General features: G+C 34.9%; 1 protein-coding gene across 2 annotated transcripts; it reads right to left on the bottom strand.

Moving 5' to 3' along the window:
- Positions 1-11522: 11522 nt before the first annotated feature.
- LOC144429970 (dopamine beta-hydroxylase-like) lies at positions 11523-16464 on the bottom strand. 2 transcript variants are annotated; one of them, XM_078118223.1, is made up of 8 exons: positions 15910-16464; positions 14927-15096; positions 14318-14412; positions 13913-14069; positions 13575-13714; positions 13402-13495; positions 12360-12455; positions 11523-12250 (listed from the first exon to the last, which is right to left on the bottom strand). In XM_078118223.1, exons 4-8 carry the CDS (start codon positions 13955-13957, stop codon positions 12071-12073), a joined length of 555 nt encoding a protein of 184 aa, XP_077974349.1. In that variant the 5' UTR covers positions 13958-14069; positions 14318-14412; positions 14927-15096; positions 15910-16464; the 3' UTR covers positions 11523-12070. The 2 variants fall into 2 exon arrangements, with proteins under 2 accessions (XP_077974349.1, XP_077974348.1); XM_078118222.1 differs by lacking the exon at positions 15910-16464 and adding an exon at positions 15285-15388.
- Between the last annotated feature and the right edge of the window lie 641 nt (positions 16465-17105).

The following is a 17105-nucleotide window of genomic DNA, read 5'->3' on the forward strand; positions in this document are numbered from 1 at the left end:
GGGAGAAAAACTAATAAAGGCACAAATTGCTACTTGAAAAAATGATATGCCTCAATAATCTTATAGCTCAAGTAATTTGTTTATTAAACTTCATTTTGGATTAAATAAAGGCGTTTGAAATTTGTTATAGGAAATAGAGATACCATATTAACCAGCGACATATTGAGGTAGTCCAGAACGAATAATAATTTTAGGCAAAGCTCTGCAATAAAGTATTCTTTGTTACAAATCTAACACTTGGAAAATTCCAACTCGCCCTGATTTCGTGCTCATTTATTTACATTATCATCAAGGATTTGAGTTTTCCGCGAAACTGAGTTGGTATGATAGTATGATTACGAATAAAAGTCGTTCACACAAATATTTAGCTTAAAATCGTAACTTTGTCTCGCAACCGAAGATATTTTACTTTTATATATTCTACTACTATATTCTACTTTTAAGTTGACTTATAGAGTACGACATCTTCGAATTATAGTATAAGTGTCCCAAAATAAATGCAAACCCGCAAAATTGCTAAGAAATATGTTGATTTTAATAATTTCGTTTAATTTTATCTGATAACAGTTATAGATACTAACTATTTTTCAAAACCCTATGCCTATGCAATCGACGGGTTGACCACCTCGGTCACACACCTTTTTTTCTTTACATATCAAAATATTATTTGTGTTGTCACTTGATTATTTCTATACATTTATAAATACTTTTGTTAGGCAATAACAAGTAAGAAAGCACGAATTAGGCTAGAGTCTGGTGCCTTTCTAAGTAAATTTTGAATAAATATTTGATAGGGACCCGTGATCTCCTCTATTTTATTACACTTGCCCTTCTTGTATCATAGCTGTCCTACTTGTCCTGCATTTGCAGTGCTTAATTAGCACTTGTTCTGATTTTCCCCAAATGTCCCGCTGGAATCACACTGTTTGTCCCATACTTATCCAGTTTGCCAATCCCAAATATATTCTTATCGTCTCACACACGTTTTGATTGAATCAAACTTGTCTCACAATTTCTCTTCTTGGACCTACGCAGCATAGTTCTTGAAACCCAACTTAATTATTAAAATGTTGGTTTACTTATCTATTAATTCCACCTATAAGATATTTTTCAGAATTTCATTTGATAAATACTGTTTATAAAGTTACGCAATGCCGAATTCTACTTTTAATGCTCGGACAAAAGAATAATGCAATGGCATGTTGAGACAATTAATTAATTATTACGTGATTAAACGGCTTTTTTTCGTTCCGGTGGGATAACATGCATTGTCTCTATAATGACAACGGTTTTGTTGATATTAGGTTTACGTATATTAATTAGGATTTGTTGTGAAGGAAACAGAAAATGCAGTCGCTATTTTCTAACTTTGCATCTTTTTTGCTTAGGCCTATTTATACGGATCTGTCAATGACTGCTACACATTAGCTTCCAGTACACTTCATCGAGAGGTAGATCGAGGTATTTATGACAAACCTTGAGGTTTCAAGCTAAATATTTGTGTGAACAACTTCATATTCATAACAGACTGATCAAATTTAAGTCAGTTTACGGATAATTGAAAAATAGGAAAGAAGTAAGTGTACTCGGATGAATATATTATCAAGGCGTGTTTTGATTTCAAGTACTATATTTGTGACAAAGAATATTTGTCTAAAATTATCATCTTCTGTTAGGGCAACCTCAATATGGCGAGTCATATAATAGGTGCTCCCGAAGTATGCGAACCAAGATGGCGGACATCGGAACGTAACATGGGTAACAGGTTAGAGCTAGGCGATAATTTCTTTCCAATTTTCCTTATTTTAGTCCTATTATCAGTTCGAAGATTAGCCAAGAGCCTCCCGTAGTATTTATACCTAAAATTATGGCCTAACCCTAACCTAGTACATTTATTACATTCCGACGTCCGCCATCGTGGTTTGCATACTTCGGGAGCCCCATATAATATCTATATTTCTACAAAACAATAGACGAAACGCTTTTAGTCGCATTTTGACTTCAACTACCAAAGTTTTTGAAGCATAAAATATCATCTTTCGTTTCTACAAAATTGCCTTTTTTTCTTTATTAGTATTTGGCCTCCACACCAGCCTTCTCACTGACACAACTTATAAATCAAGAAACATAATGGACTTCCCTTTCATGGCGACATCAATTGTTACATACCAATAGCTATTTCCACCCAGGCATTGGGACATAATCATCTTTCTTCGCTTTGTTAAATATTCATTTGAAAAAATCATATTTTTGGTCAAATTTTAAGATCATACTGACGGTCGACTAAATAAAATTAGTTTCCCTTAATATTCTTAATGCGCTCCTAGTTTTAACCGCTTTTTACGATGGGATTCGACGGGAGTTTGCAGGAGAGCGTTTATTATAGGGATTTGACAGGATCACAAAGGGGAAGAACCATTGGGGTAACGTAACCTGCGTGGAAAAGCTAATGGTGTGTCACAATGGTGTTGACGGCAGTGGAGCAGAGATGCTTTATATTATATAACTGAGACGGGAGAGAAACTAATAAAGGCACAAATTGCTACTTGAAAAGATGATATGCCTCAATAATCTTATAGCTCAAGTAATTTGTTTATTAAACTTCATTTTGCATTAAATAAAGACGTTTGAAATTTGTTATAGGAAATAGAGATACCATATTAACCAGCGACATATTGAGGTAGTCCAGAACGAACAATATGATCCCGGGCAAAGCTCTGCAATAAAGTATTCTTTGTTACAAATCTAACACTTGGAAAATTCCAACTCGCCCTGATTTTGTGCTCATTTATATACATTATCATCAAGGATTTGAGTTTTCCGCAAAACTGAGTTGTGTACAGTATGTTGGTAGATTACGAATAAAAATCGTTCACACAAATATTTAGCTTAAAACCCTAACTTTGTCTCGCAACCGAAGATATTTTACTTTTATATATTCTACTACTATATTCTACTTTTAAGTTGACTTATAATGTACGACATCTTTGAATTATAGCATAAGTGTCCCAATATAATGCAAACCCGCAAAATTGCTAATAAATATGTTGATTTTAATAATTTCGTTTAATTTTATCTGATACCAGTTATAGATACTAACTATTTTTCAAAACCCTATGCCTATGGAGTTGAAAAAAAATTTGTTCTGTGAGACTGTTTAAATAAACTTCTGCGGGACGTTTTTTTTCAACACTTACCCTGGATCTATCAAATCTATGGAACTGTGAATAATCGTAGCAAGAAAGCAAAGAATCCATCTAGTTCAGGGGTGGGCAATTACTTTTCTGAGTGTGCCGGATCCAGATAATAGACTTGCTTACTGGGCCGGAGGCTCAATATGAAACTATGAATGAAAACAGTTTATTCACAAAAAAATCAGCGTAATACTAGTGTACAAAGAAATACGATCATTAATTGGACTGATGTAGGCTACTGAACGCGTCCAGTAGCTTATTTAAATCAGGCCGGAAGCCGCTTGTGCTGATTCTTAGACCGTTTGTAGGTTTGCATACGTCAGAGATCTGTTTTTATTTTGTTAATCTTCATACCTCGGAACAATAATTCGGATGGGTGAATTTGATGTGTACCAGGTTCGTTTTGAACCAAATTATCAGGAAAAAGAATCACCGCATACTTACACGGAGAAAAATGCTCTTTTTAAATAAAACTAAATTTTGTGATCGCTAATGTGTAATGCTTTTGTTTGTAAGCATGTAGGCCCAAGGAATAAAGGCAAGAGGTAAAATCTCCTTTTTTATCTCTGCCTGATTTTCCTTTGAAAATTAGCAACTCTCGGCGCACCCTTCGGGAACCGCTGAATTACAGTATATTTATTTTAGTCGACGATTCGTTTTTTTGATTGATATTTCCAACAGAAAATTATATCGATAAAAACTATAGTCGTAATTTCAGCAGGCACAAGTGGGCCGGATGAAACACTCCGGTGGGCCGGATCCGGCCCGCGGGCCGTTGATGTTGTTCTGAGGCACACAGGCACGAGAAGGTTCTTCAAAGACCACCACAATCTCTAAAATGCACAACATCAGTGGACATATCAAAACACGTCATTATCGGACCCTACTGGTTTGAATATGAAAAAGCACTTACCGTCACCAAACAGCGCTAAGTTGTGATGCTTAACAAGTTCTGGATAGATCTTGAAACACAGCTGGAAATAAATTGAAATGTGCAGTGGTTCCAACAGGATGGAACTACTCCACATACAGCCAATATCACATTAAAGTAGTATAATATGTATATATATATATATATAAATATATTATATGAAGTTTTTACTTCTGAGGGCTTTTTGCTTTCTCCTTTCCCATGCATAATTTGGCACCAGATAATCAATCGCATGTAACCTATTTAATTAAATTTACATTTATGCGGCTATGTTTTCACCGGTTGTTGGTAAATTGTGAGAAAGTGGGCGACTTCAACCTAATTCACATTCGCAAGGCGGTTTGAAATGCAGCGCGTTTGGACAATTTTTGATTTCCGCTTTTTCCGGCAATTTAAATTCACTAATTTATCGTATTATCGCAAATGTACTTTCATCGACGCCAGTCGCTATCACGAACTGCGTAACCTAGTCTTCATTTTGTAACTGGGACCGTAGCCCACTACCTACTGCAATGTCAGCAATATAATCAATAGAGAATTCCAATCATTCGCAAAGCCAGAAAACTTAAATTCGAACCAACTTTGGAAGAAGTGCTTAGTAACAGGGACATAATTGAAACTGTTATTGAATTTGTTTTGTCCTCGGGCAGAAATATTTAGGATTAGATACTCATTGTAATTGATTCAATTGTATAATTATTTATTTGTAAATATTGTATAATATGTTAGTATAGTATTTTTAAATTCGAATTGATCAATGGCAGAAAAGACCACTGAAGTTATAAGCGACATAAAACGTATAACAACAACAACAACCTAGTCTTCAAATTGATTACCACAAAAACGTAACATTAGGCTGATCAGCCGACACATACATTAATTAGCAATAGTAACATCTATCTCTATGGTGTTTCCGGTGGGCGGCAGCTTGCGACTGTGATCTCCAAAGAAAAGTAGCGCTAACGACCCTAATACATATAGTATTGAAGATAAAGAGAAAGCGTTATGGCCATATTTCAGCCAAATCCAGTGTTGATTGTTGCAATAATTCAAAGCTGCTCGCGTACCACTTGAAAAGTTGAGAACCTTTGTGTTAGGGATAGTACTACAACTTAATTCCAAGTCATCATCATACTGTAACGCAGGGGTCTCAAACTCGCGTCCCGCGGGCCAATTGAAGCCCGCAGGACGATAGTTTGCGGCCCCCGCCTTGGTATGAAAGTTTAATGTTAGTGCGGCCCGTAAGTCACTAAGATCAGTTAGAATTATTGATGCATTTAATTTAATATATGATCAGGACAAGTAGAGCAAAACAAAACATTTTATAATCTATCCCCCGAAAAGAATATGCGGTACGGTAACCTACTAGTACCGTACCTGTAGGCATGATATTCGATGGACCTTTGACCCCGAAGAAAATTTTCCTATACTTTACCATTGCAAATTCTTGGTGCTAATTTTAGAGGTGGCTTCGCGAGTTGAAGCACATAGACCGGGGTATATGTTACACGTCATCATTTTGATTCAAGACATTCAACAACCTGTTTTTCGACAGTACCGGTAGAGAAGTTTAGCCTAGTCTATCACAGCTATATCTAGACTAATTTTTGATTACGGCAATTAAGCTACGACGCCCAAGCAATCAAAATGATCATTGAGTTCTTTGATTCATACTTGAATTTCTGAAACAAAACCCAAAACTAACAATTAGCATGCAAAAACGAGGTAATTTTTACAAATATGCCTGAAAATATTTCTGAGTGACAAGTGTCTGGTCGTTTGCAATAGTCTATTGTTACGTCACTTTTTGCGTCTTGCTGATTAGCCCATGTTACGGAATAAACAAGAAATTAGATGCTCGGGGAAAGTTTCATCGCGGGATTACTTACATTTATGTTTTTGACATGTTTTGCGTATAGAGAAACAGAGAAAAAAAACTTTTCAAGTTTAATGCTTTTATTGTGAAAAACCGGATGCGGCCCGGACTCACTAGGGCTCCGTCTCGGCGGCCCCCAGGTGAATTGAGTTTGACATCCCTGCGTAACGTGTATACAGTTGTTTGCATATTTAACTCCTGATATAGGTTCTATAAAACGTTTAACGTTCTGTATTAGACCATAATTACCTCACAATGACAAGATTGTGAGAGTACTCGCAGTCTCAATGATAATTCAATGGTTAACTGAATTGTGATTTTCGAAGTCGACTTTCTTTCTTGGAAACGGCTCCTACTTGGTATATATACTAGGCCGCCTTGATATACTATATGTGTATGTTCGATCTTCTTTTAAGTAAACTTTCCCAAGGATGTTGCCGCTTAATAACCAGTATTAGTTTTCAATGCCCATCTCCATGAAATGCGATTTTTTATAGTTCTCTGAATTTGTATATGTCTAATTCTGCATTCTACAGATTCAGCGTCGTCGGGCCGCGGTACAAAGTATATATAAAATCAATTCTGGAACCCCAGAGAAGTAAATACGGTGCTACCAGTAAATGTCATTCTTCTGAAGACTAGATGGAGAACTTCTTTCGAGGTTCACGTTTTAAAATTAATTTGACGTCAAAATGGTTAAGATTGAATACCCATTGTTACCGTTGTCAGTTTAGTTACATTGGCGCGATCTCTTTCGGCGTGAGCCTCTTGGAGATAAATTTGTATCCTAACCAATCAAAGGGGGGTTCAATATTATTAATAATTAGGCTTGGCTTCAGTTTACATCTAATAATTCTGTTTTGTATAGTTATTATTGGACCCTCCTGTGTAATAGCATTGTAGTCCAGCGGATAAGAGGTAAAATCATGCACTTTTGGAAGCAAGCATGAAACTTGGCACACATGTACAGTAGCATCCCCTGATCAATTTTGGATATAGTGCCATCCAAGAAAATACCTCGTTGCCATGGAAACGAGGCATCATCCGTATTGCTATTTAAGTGAAATGAACATTACTTTATAAAAGGATATTTTCAAGACAAGTAAACGGATGTGTATATAAGAAGTGAAGAATATGATCAGAAGTGCATTTTGACAATTTCCCCTGATAACAGAATAACTGGTTACCATGGAAACGAGGTATCATTATTGACCAAACGCGATTATTTGTCGCACAACCTGTATTTTCTGTTATTGTCATGAATCACAAATTAATTAAGCTACATTCACTTTCAAAATGTAATTCCTTTTGTGCTCGATCAACAGACATCGCCAATGGTATACTTTTAAACTCATAGCCACGTAAAGCTGGTGAAAATATAAAATTTATATCTCATAGCTGACGGATTATTGTTGTCTTGGAGCTATCATATCGTCATCATATATATTAATAAAGATAAATTCATTCTCCTAACTCTGGCATGGAGTATATCAGCCGGATAAAAACGGAAAACTTGCATTATATTTCAGCTCAAACTCGGCTGGAATCGTTGATTATTGTAATCTATATCTAACGTCGCCGTATGTAAGTGCTATAATAAAAAATAAATAGAAAAACGATTGAAATATTTATATTTTCCAAAAAATTATTCCACAAAGACTCCCCAATAACTAGTGGGGGCGATTTTACTATTTAGATATATACTCATGCACTTTTGGATGTAAGCATGAAACTTGGTACACATGTACAGTAGCATCCCCTGATCAATTTTGCAATGTAAGTCGTTATTTCCGCAATCCCCATCACAGAAACATAGTGGTGTACATGCTAAATCAGCACGGACACATTTGCAGCGAGCAGCACAACCTTTCTTGCAGCCACAATGAATCAGCTCTGTGCAAATTTTTGCTGGGATAGTCATCCATCTTGGTAAAAATTTGTCTCCTACTTTTTCCCATCCCCATCTCTGTGCATCAGGTAAATTTGGTGAAGCCTCTGTTGCTTTGCTCCAAATAAACACACCTTGGAAGATTGCTTTTACGTATGTGTTGCAACAGAAAATTTGATGTAGGGGGGATGTTCTCTGGCATTTTCCCTTTCTTTGTAAACAGATGATGTCGTAGCTCATTAACCTGTAGGGAAATAAAATAATTATCCGAGAGGAAAGCTTCTGCTTCTGAAGTTTGTTCAATATTCAACGAGTCTTATTATTATTTTTTGGCTCACCTAGCTGGCACATGTCGATAGACAAAGGTCGAAATGTTGTCGATTCTAGTCATCAACTAGGATTCAACCGTATTTTAACATCTATCTAACATCTGGGTAATTGCTAAGTTCAACTGTACAACTGTACGATGAATCATTCAATCATTTGCATGCATTGTGCAGGCACTTCGCTTGTCCCCTCTAGCTTCAGTAGGCTTAACAGCGTCTTAGTCAGATCTGGAAGATTTTCCCACGTCGTCCAAGCCCTCTTTTTGCCATGACCAAGGAAGAAAGACGTTGTGTCACATCCTGTTAGAGCGTGAAATAGGGGTAAACTCTGCGACTTTTCCTTCCCGAGCTTCTTGGAAATTCCATGAATCGGTAGAATCCTTGGATTCTTTCCTGTTCCGAACATGATCCAGAGTGCTGAAACTTCAACTTCATTAACAACAGCAACTGCAAGTGCAATAACGTCAGTGTCCACAGTTCGTATCAGGATTGAACTATAACCTGATGCAGCAGCATCTGCAACATGTACCATCATTCTCGTGTCCGCTTCTTCGTGTGAGCATAGTGCAAGAATGTGTGTTTCCCTTGTTGGATGACAACGACCCCTTATTTTAGGGTAATAATCAGCTCTTTTCCTCCTGTTTCAAGGTCTCCAGCTTCCATAGACAGAAACGAGAAAAGCTCCTTCTTATTTTCATCCAATCTCAAAAATGCTTGCCAGTCAGTGGGCAGAGGTGCTGACGAATGCACCCTTCTACGTTGGCCCCTCCCTTTTCTTTCTCTCGAGCCTGCTTTTAAGCTGTAATCAAAATAATCATCTCACACTAAATCGACTCGTTGAGCTTTATTGAGCCATGATTTTAGATGTGGAAGAAACATCGAGATACTGTCATCTTTGAATGTTTTACAATTTTTCGTATGTACACCATTATGTTTCTGTGATGGGGATTGCGGAAATAACGACTGACATTGCAAAATTGATCAGGGGATGCTACTGAACATGTGTGCCAAGTTTCATGCTTACATCCAAAAGTGCAGGAGTATATATCTAAATAGTAAAATCGCCCCCACTAGTTATTGGGGAGTCTTTGTGGAATATATTTTTGGAAAATATAAATATTTCAATCGCTTTTCTATTTATTTTTTATTGTAGCACTCACATACGGCGACGTTAGATATAGATTACAATAATCAACGATTCCAGCCGAGTTTGAGCTGAAATATAATGCAAGTTTTCCGTTTTTATCTGGCTGATATACTCCATGCCAGAGTTAAGAGAATGAATTTATCTTTATTAATATATATGATGACGATATGATAGCTCCAAGATAACAATAATCCGTCAGCTATGAGATTTATATTTTATATTTTCACCAACTTTACGTGGCTATGAGTTTAAAAGTATACCATTGGCGATGTCAGTTGATTGAGCACAAATGGAATTACATTTTGAAAGTGAATGTAGCTTAATTAATTTGTGATTCATGACAATAACAGAAAATACAGCTTGTGCGACAAATAATCGCGTCTGATCGATAATGATACTTTGTTACCATGGTAACCAGGTATTCTGTTATCAAGGGAAATTGTCAAAATGCACTTCTGATCATATTCTACACATCTTACATACACATCGGTTCACTTGTCTTGAAAATATCCTTTTATAAAGTAATGTTCATTTCACTTAAATAGCAATACGGATGATGCCTCGTTTCCATGGCAATGAGGTATTTTCATGGATGGCACCATATCAAAAATTAATCAGAATATGCTACTGCACTTGTGTGCCAAGTTTCATGCTTGCTTCCAAAAGTGCACAATTCCATCATTTTTGAGGTCTTATCCGCTGGACTATTGTATTTTACCGGATTTAATGATGAACTATTTCATCATTATTTGACTACCTCCTATTTTGACTCAGCAATAAACATCTTTGGACAATCATTTTGAACTTTGAAAGAAACTCAGACAGAACCGCGTCATCAAATATAAAGTGCCTGTGCGATCTATTTATTCCAATCACCCTAACGAGCACATCGCCATCGTATGGTGCTGAGCCGTTATACGCGGTATAGCCAAATTGAAGGCGCTCATTTGATAGATAAACACTTTACTTATGATGTTTAAAGTTGGGGGTAGCAAACCGAAAACTTGACTATCAAAAGATCTATAGGTCGCGTCGTGTCCAATTAGAATCCACACATCATACTTATATTTCCAGAAGCTTTTATTGTTGTAGGTCATGTAAATGTACATCCACCTGTTAGGTGTATAGTGTACACTCTAGTCTAGTGTATATTTTCAGGATGCTGGTAAAGAAATATGTTACGGATCGTGTATTCCTTAATAATAATATCATAGGAATGCCGTAGGGGGGTATGAACTAAATTGTCATGAGATGAAACAAAAAACTATGTATCTCTAGCCCCGACGATGCGTCAAGCAAGCAACTACCGGATATGTTTAAATAATTCTCACTGGGGTTTTAGCCCACTTTTGTTCTATGTAGTCATGAATTTAAATTTGTTACGTCTCTTCACAACTCGAGTCATAAGCAAAATTCATGATCGAAACTATGTTCCGAGGTTTCAAAAAGATGAAAATTTCTGGTTTAAACAATAAAATTTGTAATTGAAGTCGATTTACCTTATTCGAATCAGAATGTACTGTAATAATTCTACTAGAAAGCGCATAGCTCGCGAGTCACATTGTTTGGAACAATAAATATAAATAATCAGATAAAAACTTTTGGTGAAATGAAAACCTTCAAAATCCTCATTCTCTCTATTACTAGTTTGCATGTGTTTCGTGAACCGTTGCAAGGCAGAATTTGTTATTGGTTATTGCCATTCTTAATTCTTAACAATGAAATGAAAAAAAAACGTGTACAATTTAATTTAGATCGTCGAAATGTTGTAATTTGTTTTTGCAAGTAGTTATATGCCACTTATTTAATTGTCTAACATTTATATTCAGCGTTACCACCGTCCAAATAGCATCAATTCAGACCTGTGGTATTGGTCCAAACGATGTTCTGATGTGTTCACTTTTCCACATCTATGTTACATCGCTTGAATATGCGAGTACTCTGATTTCGTATAGCTAGAAACTAATTTGTGACGAAAGACGGACCCTTTTTTATTGGCCTATACGCTTCTATCTTTTTGAGAGTAAAATTCAACCATTCTTATATTCTTCGTTTGGGGCACAGTCAAGTCGTCCTACTACTCAATAATGCAATTTTACATACTTTATTGTATTTTCGTTTTTTATAATTAATTTTCAATTATTCTAGAGTTGGGTTAATTGCGCGATAGAATTCACCACGTATATTTTCGATGATAACAGAACTTCCCAACAATTGGAAAACAATGAAAAGATATGTGTTTAATATATTTTAATTCAATGTGAAGACAAGTGCATAAAGTGCTCCCGTGCAACGTGATATAAGTCAAAATTTAAAAAGAAGTATACGGGCATTAGGCATGTCTCATTTCCAATGAGCATCAGATACTTTGCGACGCTAAACAACCGTTAAAATTCCAATTGTTATTACTGATATCAATCAAAAAGTATAAAAAGTTATGTGTTCTAATTAATTCTTCGCATAGAAATTCTTTAAAATAAATATGTGCAATTCCGATCTAAATCAATGATCAGGCAAAACAAAGCAAGAAGGGTCACAGTTATATATGTGAGTTATATAACCTATATTGTTAAAACTTATTTGTTCTCATCTACTCGAAACTGAGTTTTTAAGTCTCTTTTTCAACTAATTGTTGAATTTTTAATGTTAGAATTGCATTTGAAAATAAATTAATTAATTATGTGATGAACACCGTCAACGATCAAACGCTAATAATAGTAGAATAAACAGAAAAATAATACAAGTATATGAAAAAGCTGAGGCGATTTTATGGCATAACCATGGCTGGTCGTAATTACTGGTCCAATTGTTGTGCTTGTAACCGGACATTCTTTCACTGGAGGTGTGTACTGAGTTGTTATATTAACTGAAAGGTATGTTGATATCGTCTGAAATGCAGATGCCAAAAATCATATCAGTGGCTATTGTTAATATACCAATATTCAATTTCTACTTCATCTGAGTTTTAAGGTCAAACAGCAAGTATAAAAAACTTACTGTTTGACTGGCGTTTCCTGTTTGGCACCATAGTTGATGTTCTGCAGAATTGTAAAAATCTTCAAATTCTTCAATGCGTTGCTGTGTCCAGTTGAGCTTATTATCACAATGCCGAAATGTTAGATAAAGGTTATAATTTTTAACATTTGTATCCTATGACTTGTTATAATAGAAGATCACAAAATCCATAGCTTCCTAGATAGAACTTCACCAGTATCAATTGATAGACGAAGATGTGCTGCAAATTTTCTCCGTAAAATGGTAATACGTTAGAAATGGATGGAAAGCGGGAGAGCGAGGTCTCCAGAAGCCCTCAAAGCGAGTTGTATTTCAGAATGTAAAGTTACCTTCCCTATACCTGTCACATTTTTAGCCTATAATTCATATATTTAATTGCCATTCAGAATCGTAATCTGGAGTGTATTAAACCGCCGATTCTTGCTGTTTGAGGTAGTAAGGCTACATCATCTTGTCAAAAATGTTTATTAGGGAGAAAACAAATTTATCACAAAAATTAAAATTGTTATTCCAATAATAAAATATTTAGAAATATTCAAGATGATAATAACGAAGCCAATTGCAATTCGATAAAGTGGCCAGTGTCTCAAAATATAAAAAATAAAATTGAAGTATTCCGAACTATTATTCAAAGATCAACGAGAGGGAATTTTTGCCATCGTACAAATGATTACTCAATTTTACACAGGTAACGAAACAAGAAGTCAATGGTGGGTCGTGGCAGGTGCTAGGAGACGCACGCCTTATCATGAAAATTGATTATTTTTTGCCACTGCTTCTTTGTTTTAAAATACTAGCGAACACAGTAGTTTACTTCAATCATATCGAAAAAGGTTATTATTGTAGATTTAACAACTAGCTGCTTATTATTTTAATTAACAAGTTAGTCGAGTCCCCTCGAAATCGCTATCAAATTCTAAACATTATAGAAGTCGAAACCTAAAATGCAATGTTCTCATTAAAAATCAACGTCTGAAAGTCAGATACTCTCCAATGTTTGTATTATTTCAAGCATTGATTTTACCTCACTCATGTATTCCAAAACGGTCTTTCCATCTATATCAGCAGGTTCAGTCATTTTGTAATCCGAGAGGTGAAATCCCGAAGTGTTGTCAATTCTTTAAAACATAGTTTGTTATGACAAATATGATGAATATCGAAATACAAAATATGCCGTGAAATAGAAATTATTCTTACTTTTGTACCATTGTTGAATCAATTCCTAAATATGACCATGACGTATTTTGAGGCACAGTAGAGGTGCAGAATACCAAATTTATTTTAGGATAGTACAAAACAAAAGATTCGCACATTTCTTGAAGAGTTCCCAGTCCCCCCTACAAAATATAAATTTTAAATACTTTTTATTTGATATTGATGGTTGTTGCATTTTAGTGAGTATTTGAATCTATGAGATTTGATTTACTTAGATTATCTGAGTAAGTACCAAGGTTTTAGATTTCATAAACTCATGTTATAGTAACAATTATTGAAGGAGCATATATATAGTATATTGTTATTAGAACTTAACCGACCTCTGTCATCACTGTTCGATCTTTCGTGCTATAATCACATTCCATTTGAAGATAATCTGTATTTTTGATGATAACTCCCGGATTGAGATATCTGGATTCTTAGTAATTGAAATCGTAATTTTCATCATTGGCTAGATACGGAAGTTCAACTCCATTTCTGCAGAAAAAGTGTGTTATTGCCTCAAAAACACAGATTATTTTTTGTAATTTGAGAAATTATAACACATCAATTATTGCATAATAAATACCCATAGCAAAAAGCGAAATGAAATAGCAACGAACATAAATAGTTTTGATTATTATTTGCAAATTGTTCTATTGCAATTGGTATATTGTGATTAGTGAGGTTCGTAAATTGGCGGATGTGAATATGCGGTATGTCTGTAATAGGTATAGAATAAATACCTGTGGTGTCTTAATTTTAATTTTCTGCCCGCAAGATGTGAATGCAGTATAACACTAAAGGCCGTAACATTGTCGACTCCAGAAGCTGCGAATCCCTGCAAAATAAATATATATCAATAGTTCACAAAAGTAATTCAAATCGATTCGATTTATGGTAATAAAACACTTTATTTCTTTCACCATGTGTATACTATTTGTAACATTTTACCGTTTGTATCACTTGTAATAAATGCACAATCTCAAATCCGGGGACAGCCCTAAGTGTTTAGTGCATAACCCCCGCATAAATCTGGTGTATTACTGTTATCGCGTACAAAGCTTTACGACAATTATTAACGCTTTACTACTGGTATTGCCGTATGATATCTGGTAGCCGGAGCACACAGTAGGTCAAATAGGGTAAATGGCATAACATAAATGATTTGATTTGCACATGGCTTTTGCATTTTTGCTCTTGCTCTTTCAAGTCTTTTTTTTTTGCCATTTCAAGTCGTAATAATGGATTGAAAAAAAAAAAAAAAACTTGATGATATTTTTTAAGTGTTGTGATTATGGGTATTTTATCGATATAAAATGAAATAGGCCAATAGATTTATGAAAATGGCTTACTTGTTTTAAACACGCGGGGTTACAATGTCCTATGCTGGTGAAACTTTCTGCGCCCGGGGGAATTAAAAGTTCAAGACCGTAGGCGTAACATCCAACTAACATAATGCCAATGTCATTTTGTCTTAATGTTGACGTGTAAGTAAACCGAATTCCTGAACTGTCGCGTGCTCCTAAAAACACAATGAAATAAATTTATTTGTCAATGTTCAATAGATTGTAATTTCCACCTTAAGCATATGCTGTGAATGTAAAAAGAATCATGACAAGAAAGATAGACCTATTGCTAATGCTTAAACTAAAAAGCAACCAAAATAGTCTATGTTCGCATCTATTGCATAGTTTTGTCAAGCGTATTTACCAGAAATCAAATTTGGATTATCGTAATATGTTTCCAATTGAATGTATACTGGATCCCCGGGTCCACCTACAGAAAAGCCAGCTTCCTCCGGATATATCATTTCCTGTAACATGGTATGATTGACAATACATTTTTGCTGTGGCTGTTTTTTATGTTGAGATTTATACAAAATATGTTTTTGTAATAAAAAACTTTTTTATCATCAAATTTCACATAAAACTGCATACTTAAAAAGTGAGTCCAATTAGCCAAACGAGCTGATTTGTTATACATTTATCGAATTATGACGTAATAATTTACTATGCTTCATATGTATACAGATACGATACCGATGCCCCAATTGCCCATTCAAGAATGATAGTTGAGCAACTGTCGAAGTAAGCCATGTTCGATGTGTAACAACGTGCGTTTAGTTCCAGTTCTTCTTCATTCTATGTTTAATAAAAGCATGTTTAAGTTCAAAACTATTTTTCTATTTTATTTGATCAGATTACTGTCATTTTATTGTTTGATGAGTTATACACCATTTTATACGCCAGCTTATGAAAGTGTATGTGAATATTTTACCACGGGATTTATAAAAAAAAAAATATATATTAGTAATTGAAATTTTCATATATCTTACCTCTAGAATGTCACCACATCCAAACATAACGATGTGATGTACAAAACGTTCATTTTCAATCTGAATAATTGGTTCCCACTATGGAATGAATCGAAACAAATATTAGTCATGATGCATAAACATGTGCAGTAGATATTATGATTAAAATATATTCTTGATCCAACGAATGTGCATGAACTGTACTTCAATGTTGCGCAGTTTGTGATAAAACCACACAATAGGTATTTCTTTTGTTTTCAAACTAAAACAGATCACAGATAAATTTAAATTGGTAATTTTGCACTGGGCTATGTGTCAAATAAAGTTATTAAATGTAGTGATTTTTATCAGGCATTTTAATCGTGTTCAACAATGTAAACATCTGATTCAAATTATATAAAAACGCATTGCCTTAACAATATGTTGTTTCCCATCAAAATCGGGAAGCTTATACAGTTTGCAATTGTAATATGTATCTTCTGTTGGAATAGGAAATTCTGTTGATAGTACATCAAACGTTTTGTACTCTGGTCCAATTGGAAGGTCAACTGTAGCGCCGGAAGACTGCAGAAAAAACATGCTCTGTACACCTAAATTTAAAAAAAGCATTAAATTTTTGAATGAATTGCTGACATGCATGAACACGAGTCACTTAATACTCTGAGGAGATAGTTCGCTTTATATTAATTGGAGTATTGAAATAAATTAAAACTGTTATATATACTAGACTAGTTTTCATCCGGGGTTTTGTGGCACTCTGTATCGATACAGTTCAGGAGTTCCGCAAGTTCGTGTACAGATCCGAAATTTATAATACTATATATATATATATATATTGACTGAATATAATCAAGTACCCATTATGATCGGCAATATTGTGGAACATGCAACATTTCAACAATGCTTTTGTTTTGCCAGTATATATATATATATATATTTATAGTTTATTTAAGTAACAAAATAACAGACAATCAAACTATTTTACAGAGGTTCCTCGAGCCTATGGAATGCACCGCAGAAAAGATTGAGAACTATTGCACTAGACATAAAAAAGTGACGCAAAATTTAATTTTAAAAGCTTTTATTTATTTCATAAATCACATTGAACTGATTTTTACTGTGAATTATGTTATTCATTGGTGTATTTCATTTCCCTGGTCCTAGAATTATGAAGCAGGAGAGCGAAAGAGAGAATATGCCTCAATCGTCAGCTACAC

Source organism: Styela clava, chromosome 11, assembly GCF_964204865.1.
Source record: "Styela clava chromosome 11, kaStyClav1.hap1.2, whole genome shotgun sequence".
NCBI classification, from domain to species: domain Eukaryota; kingdom Metazoa; phylum Chordata; class Ascidiacea; order Stolidobranchia; family Styelidae; genus Styela; species Styela clava.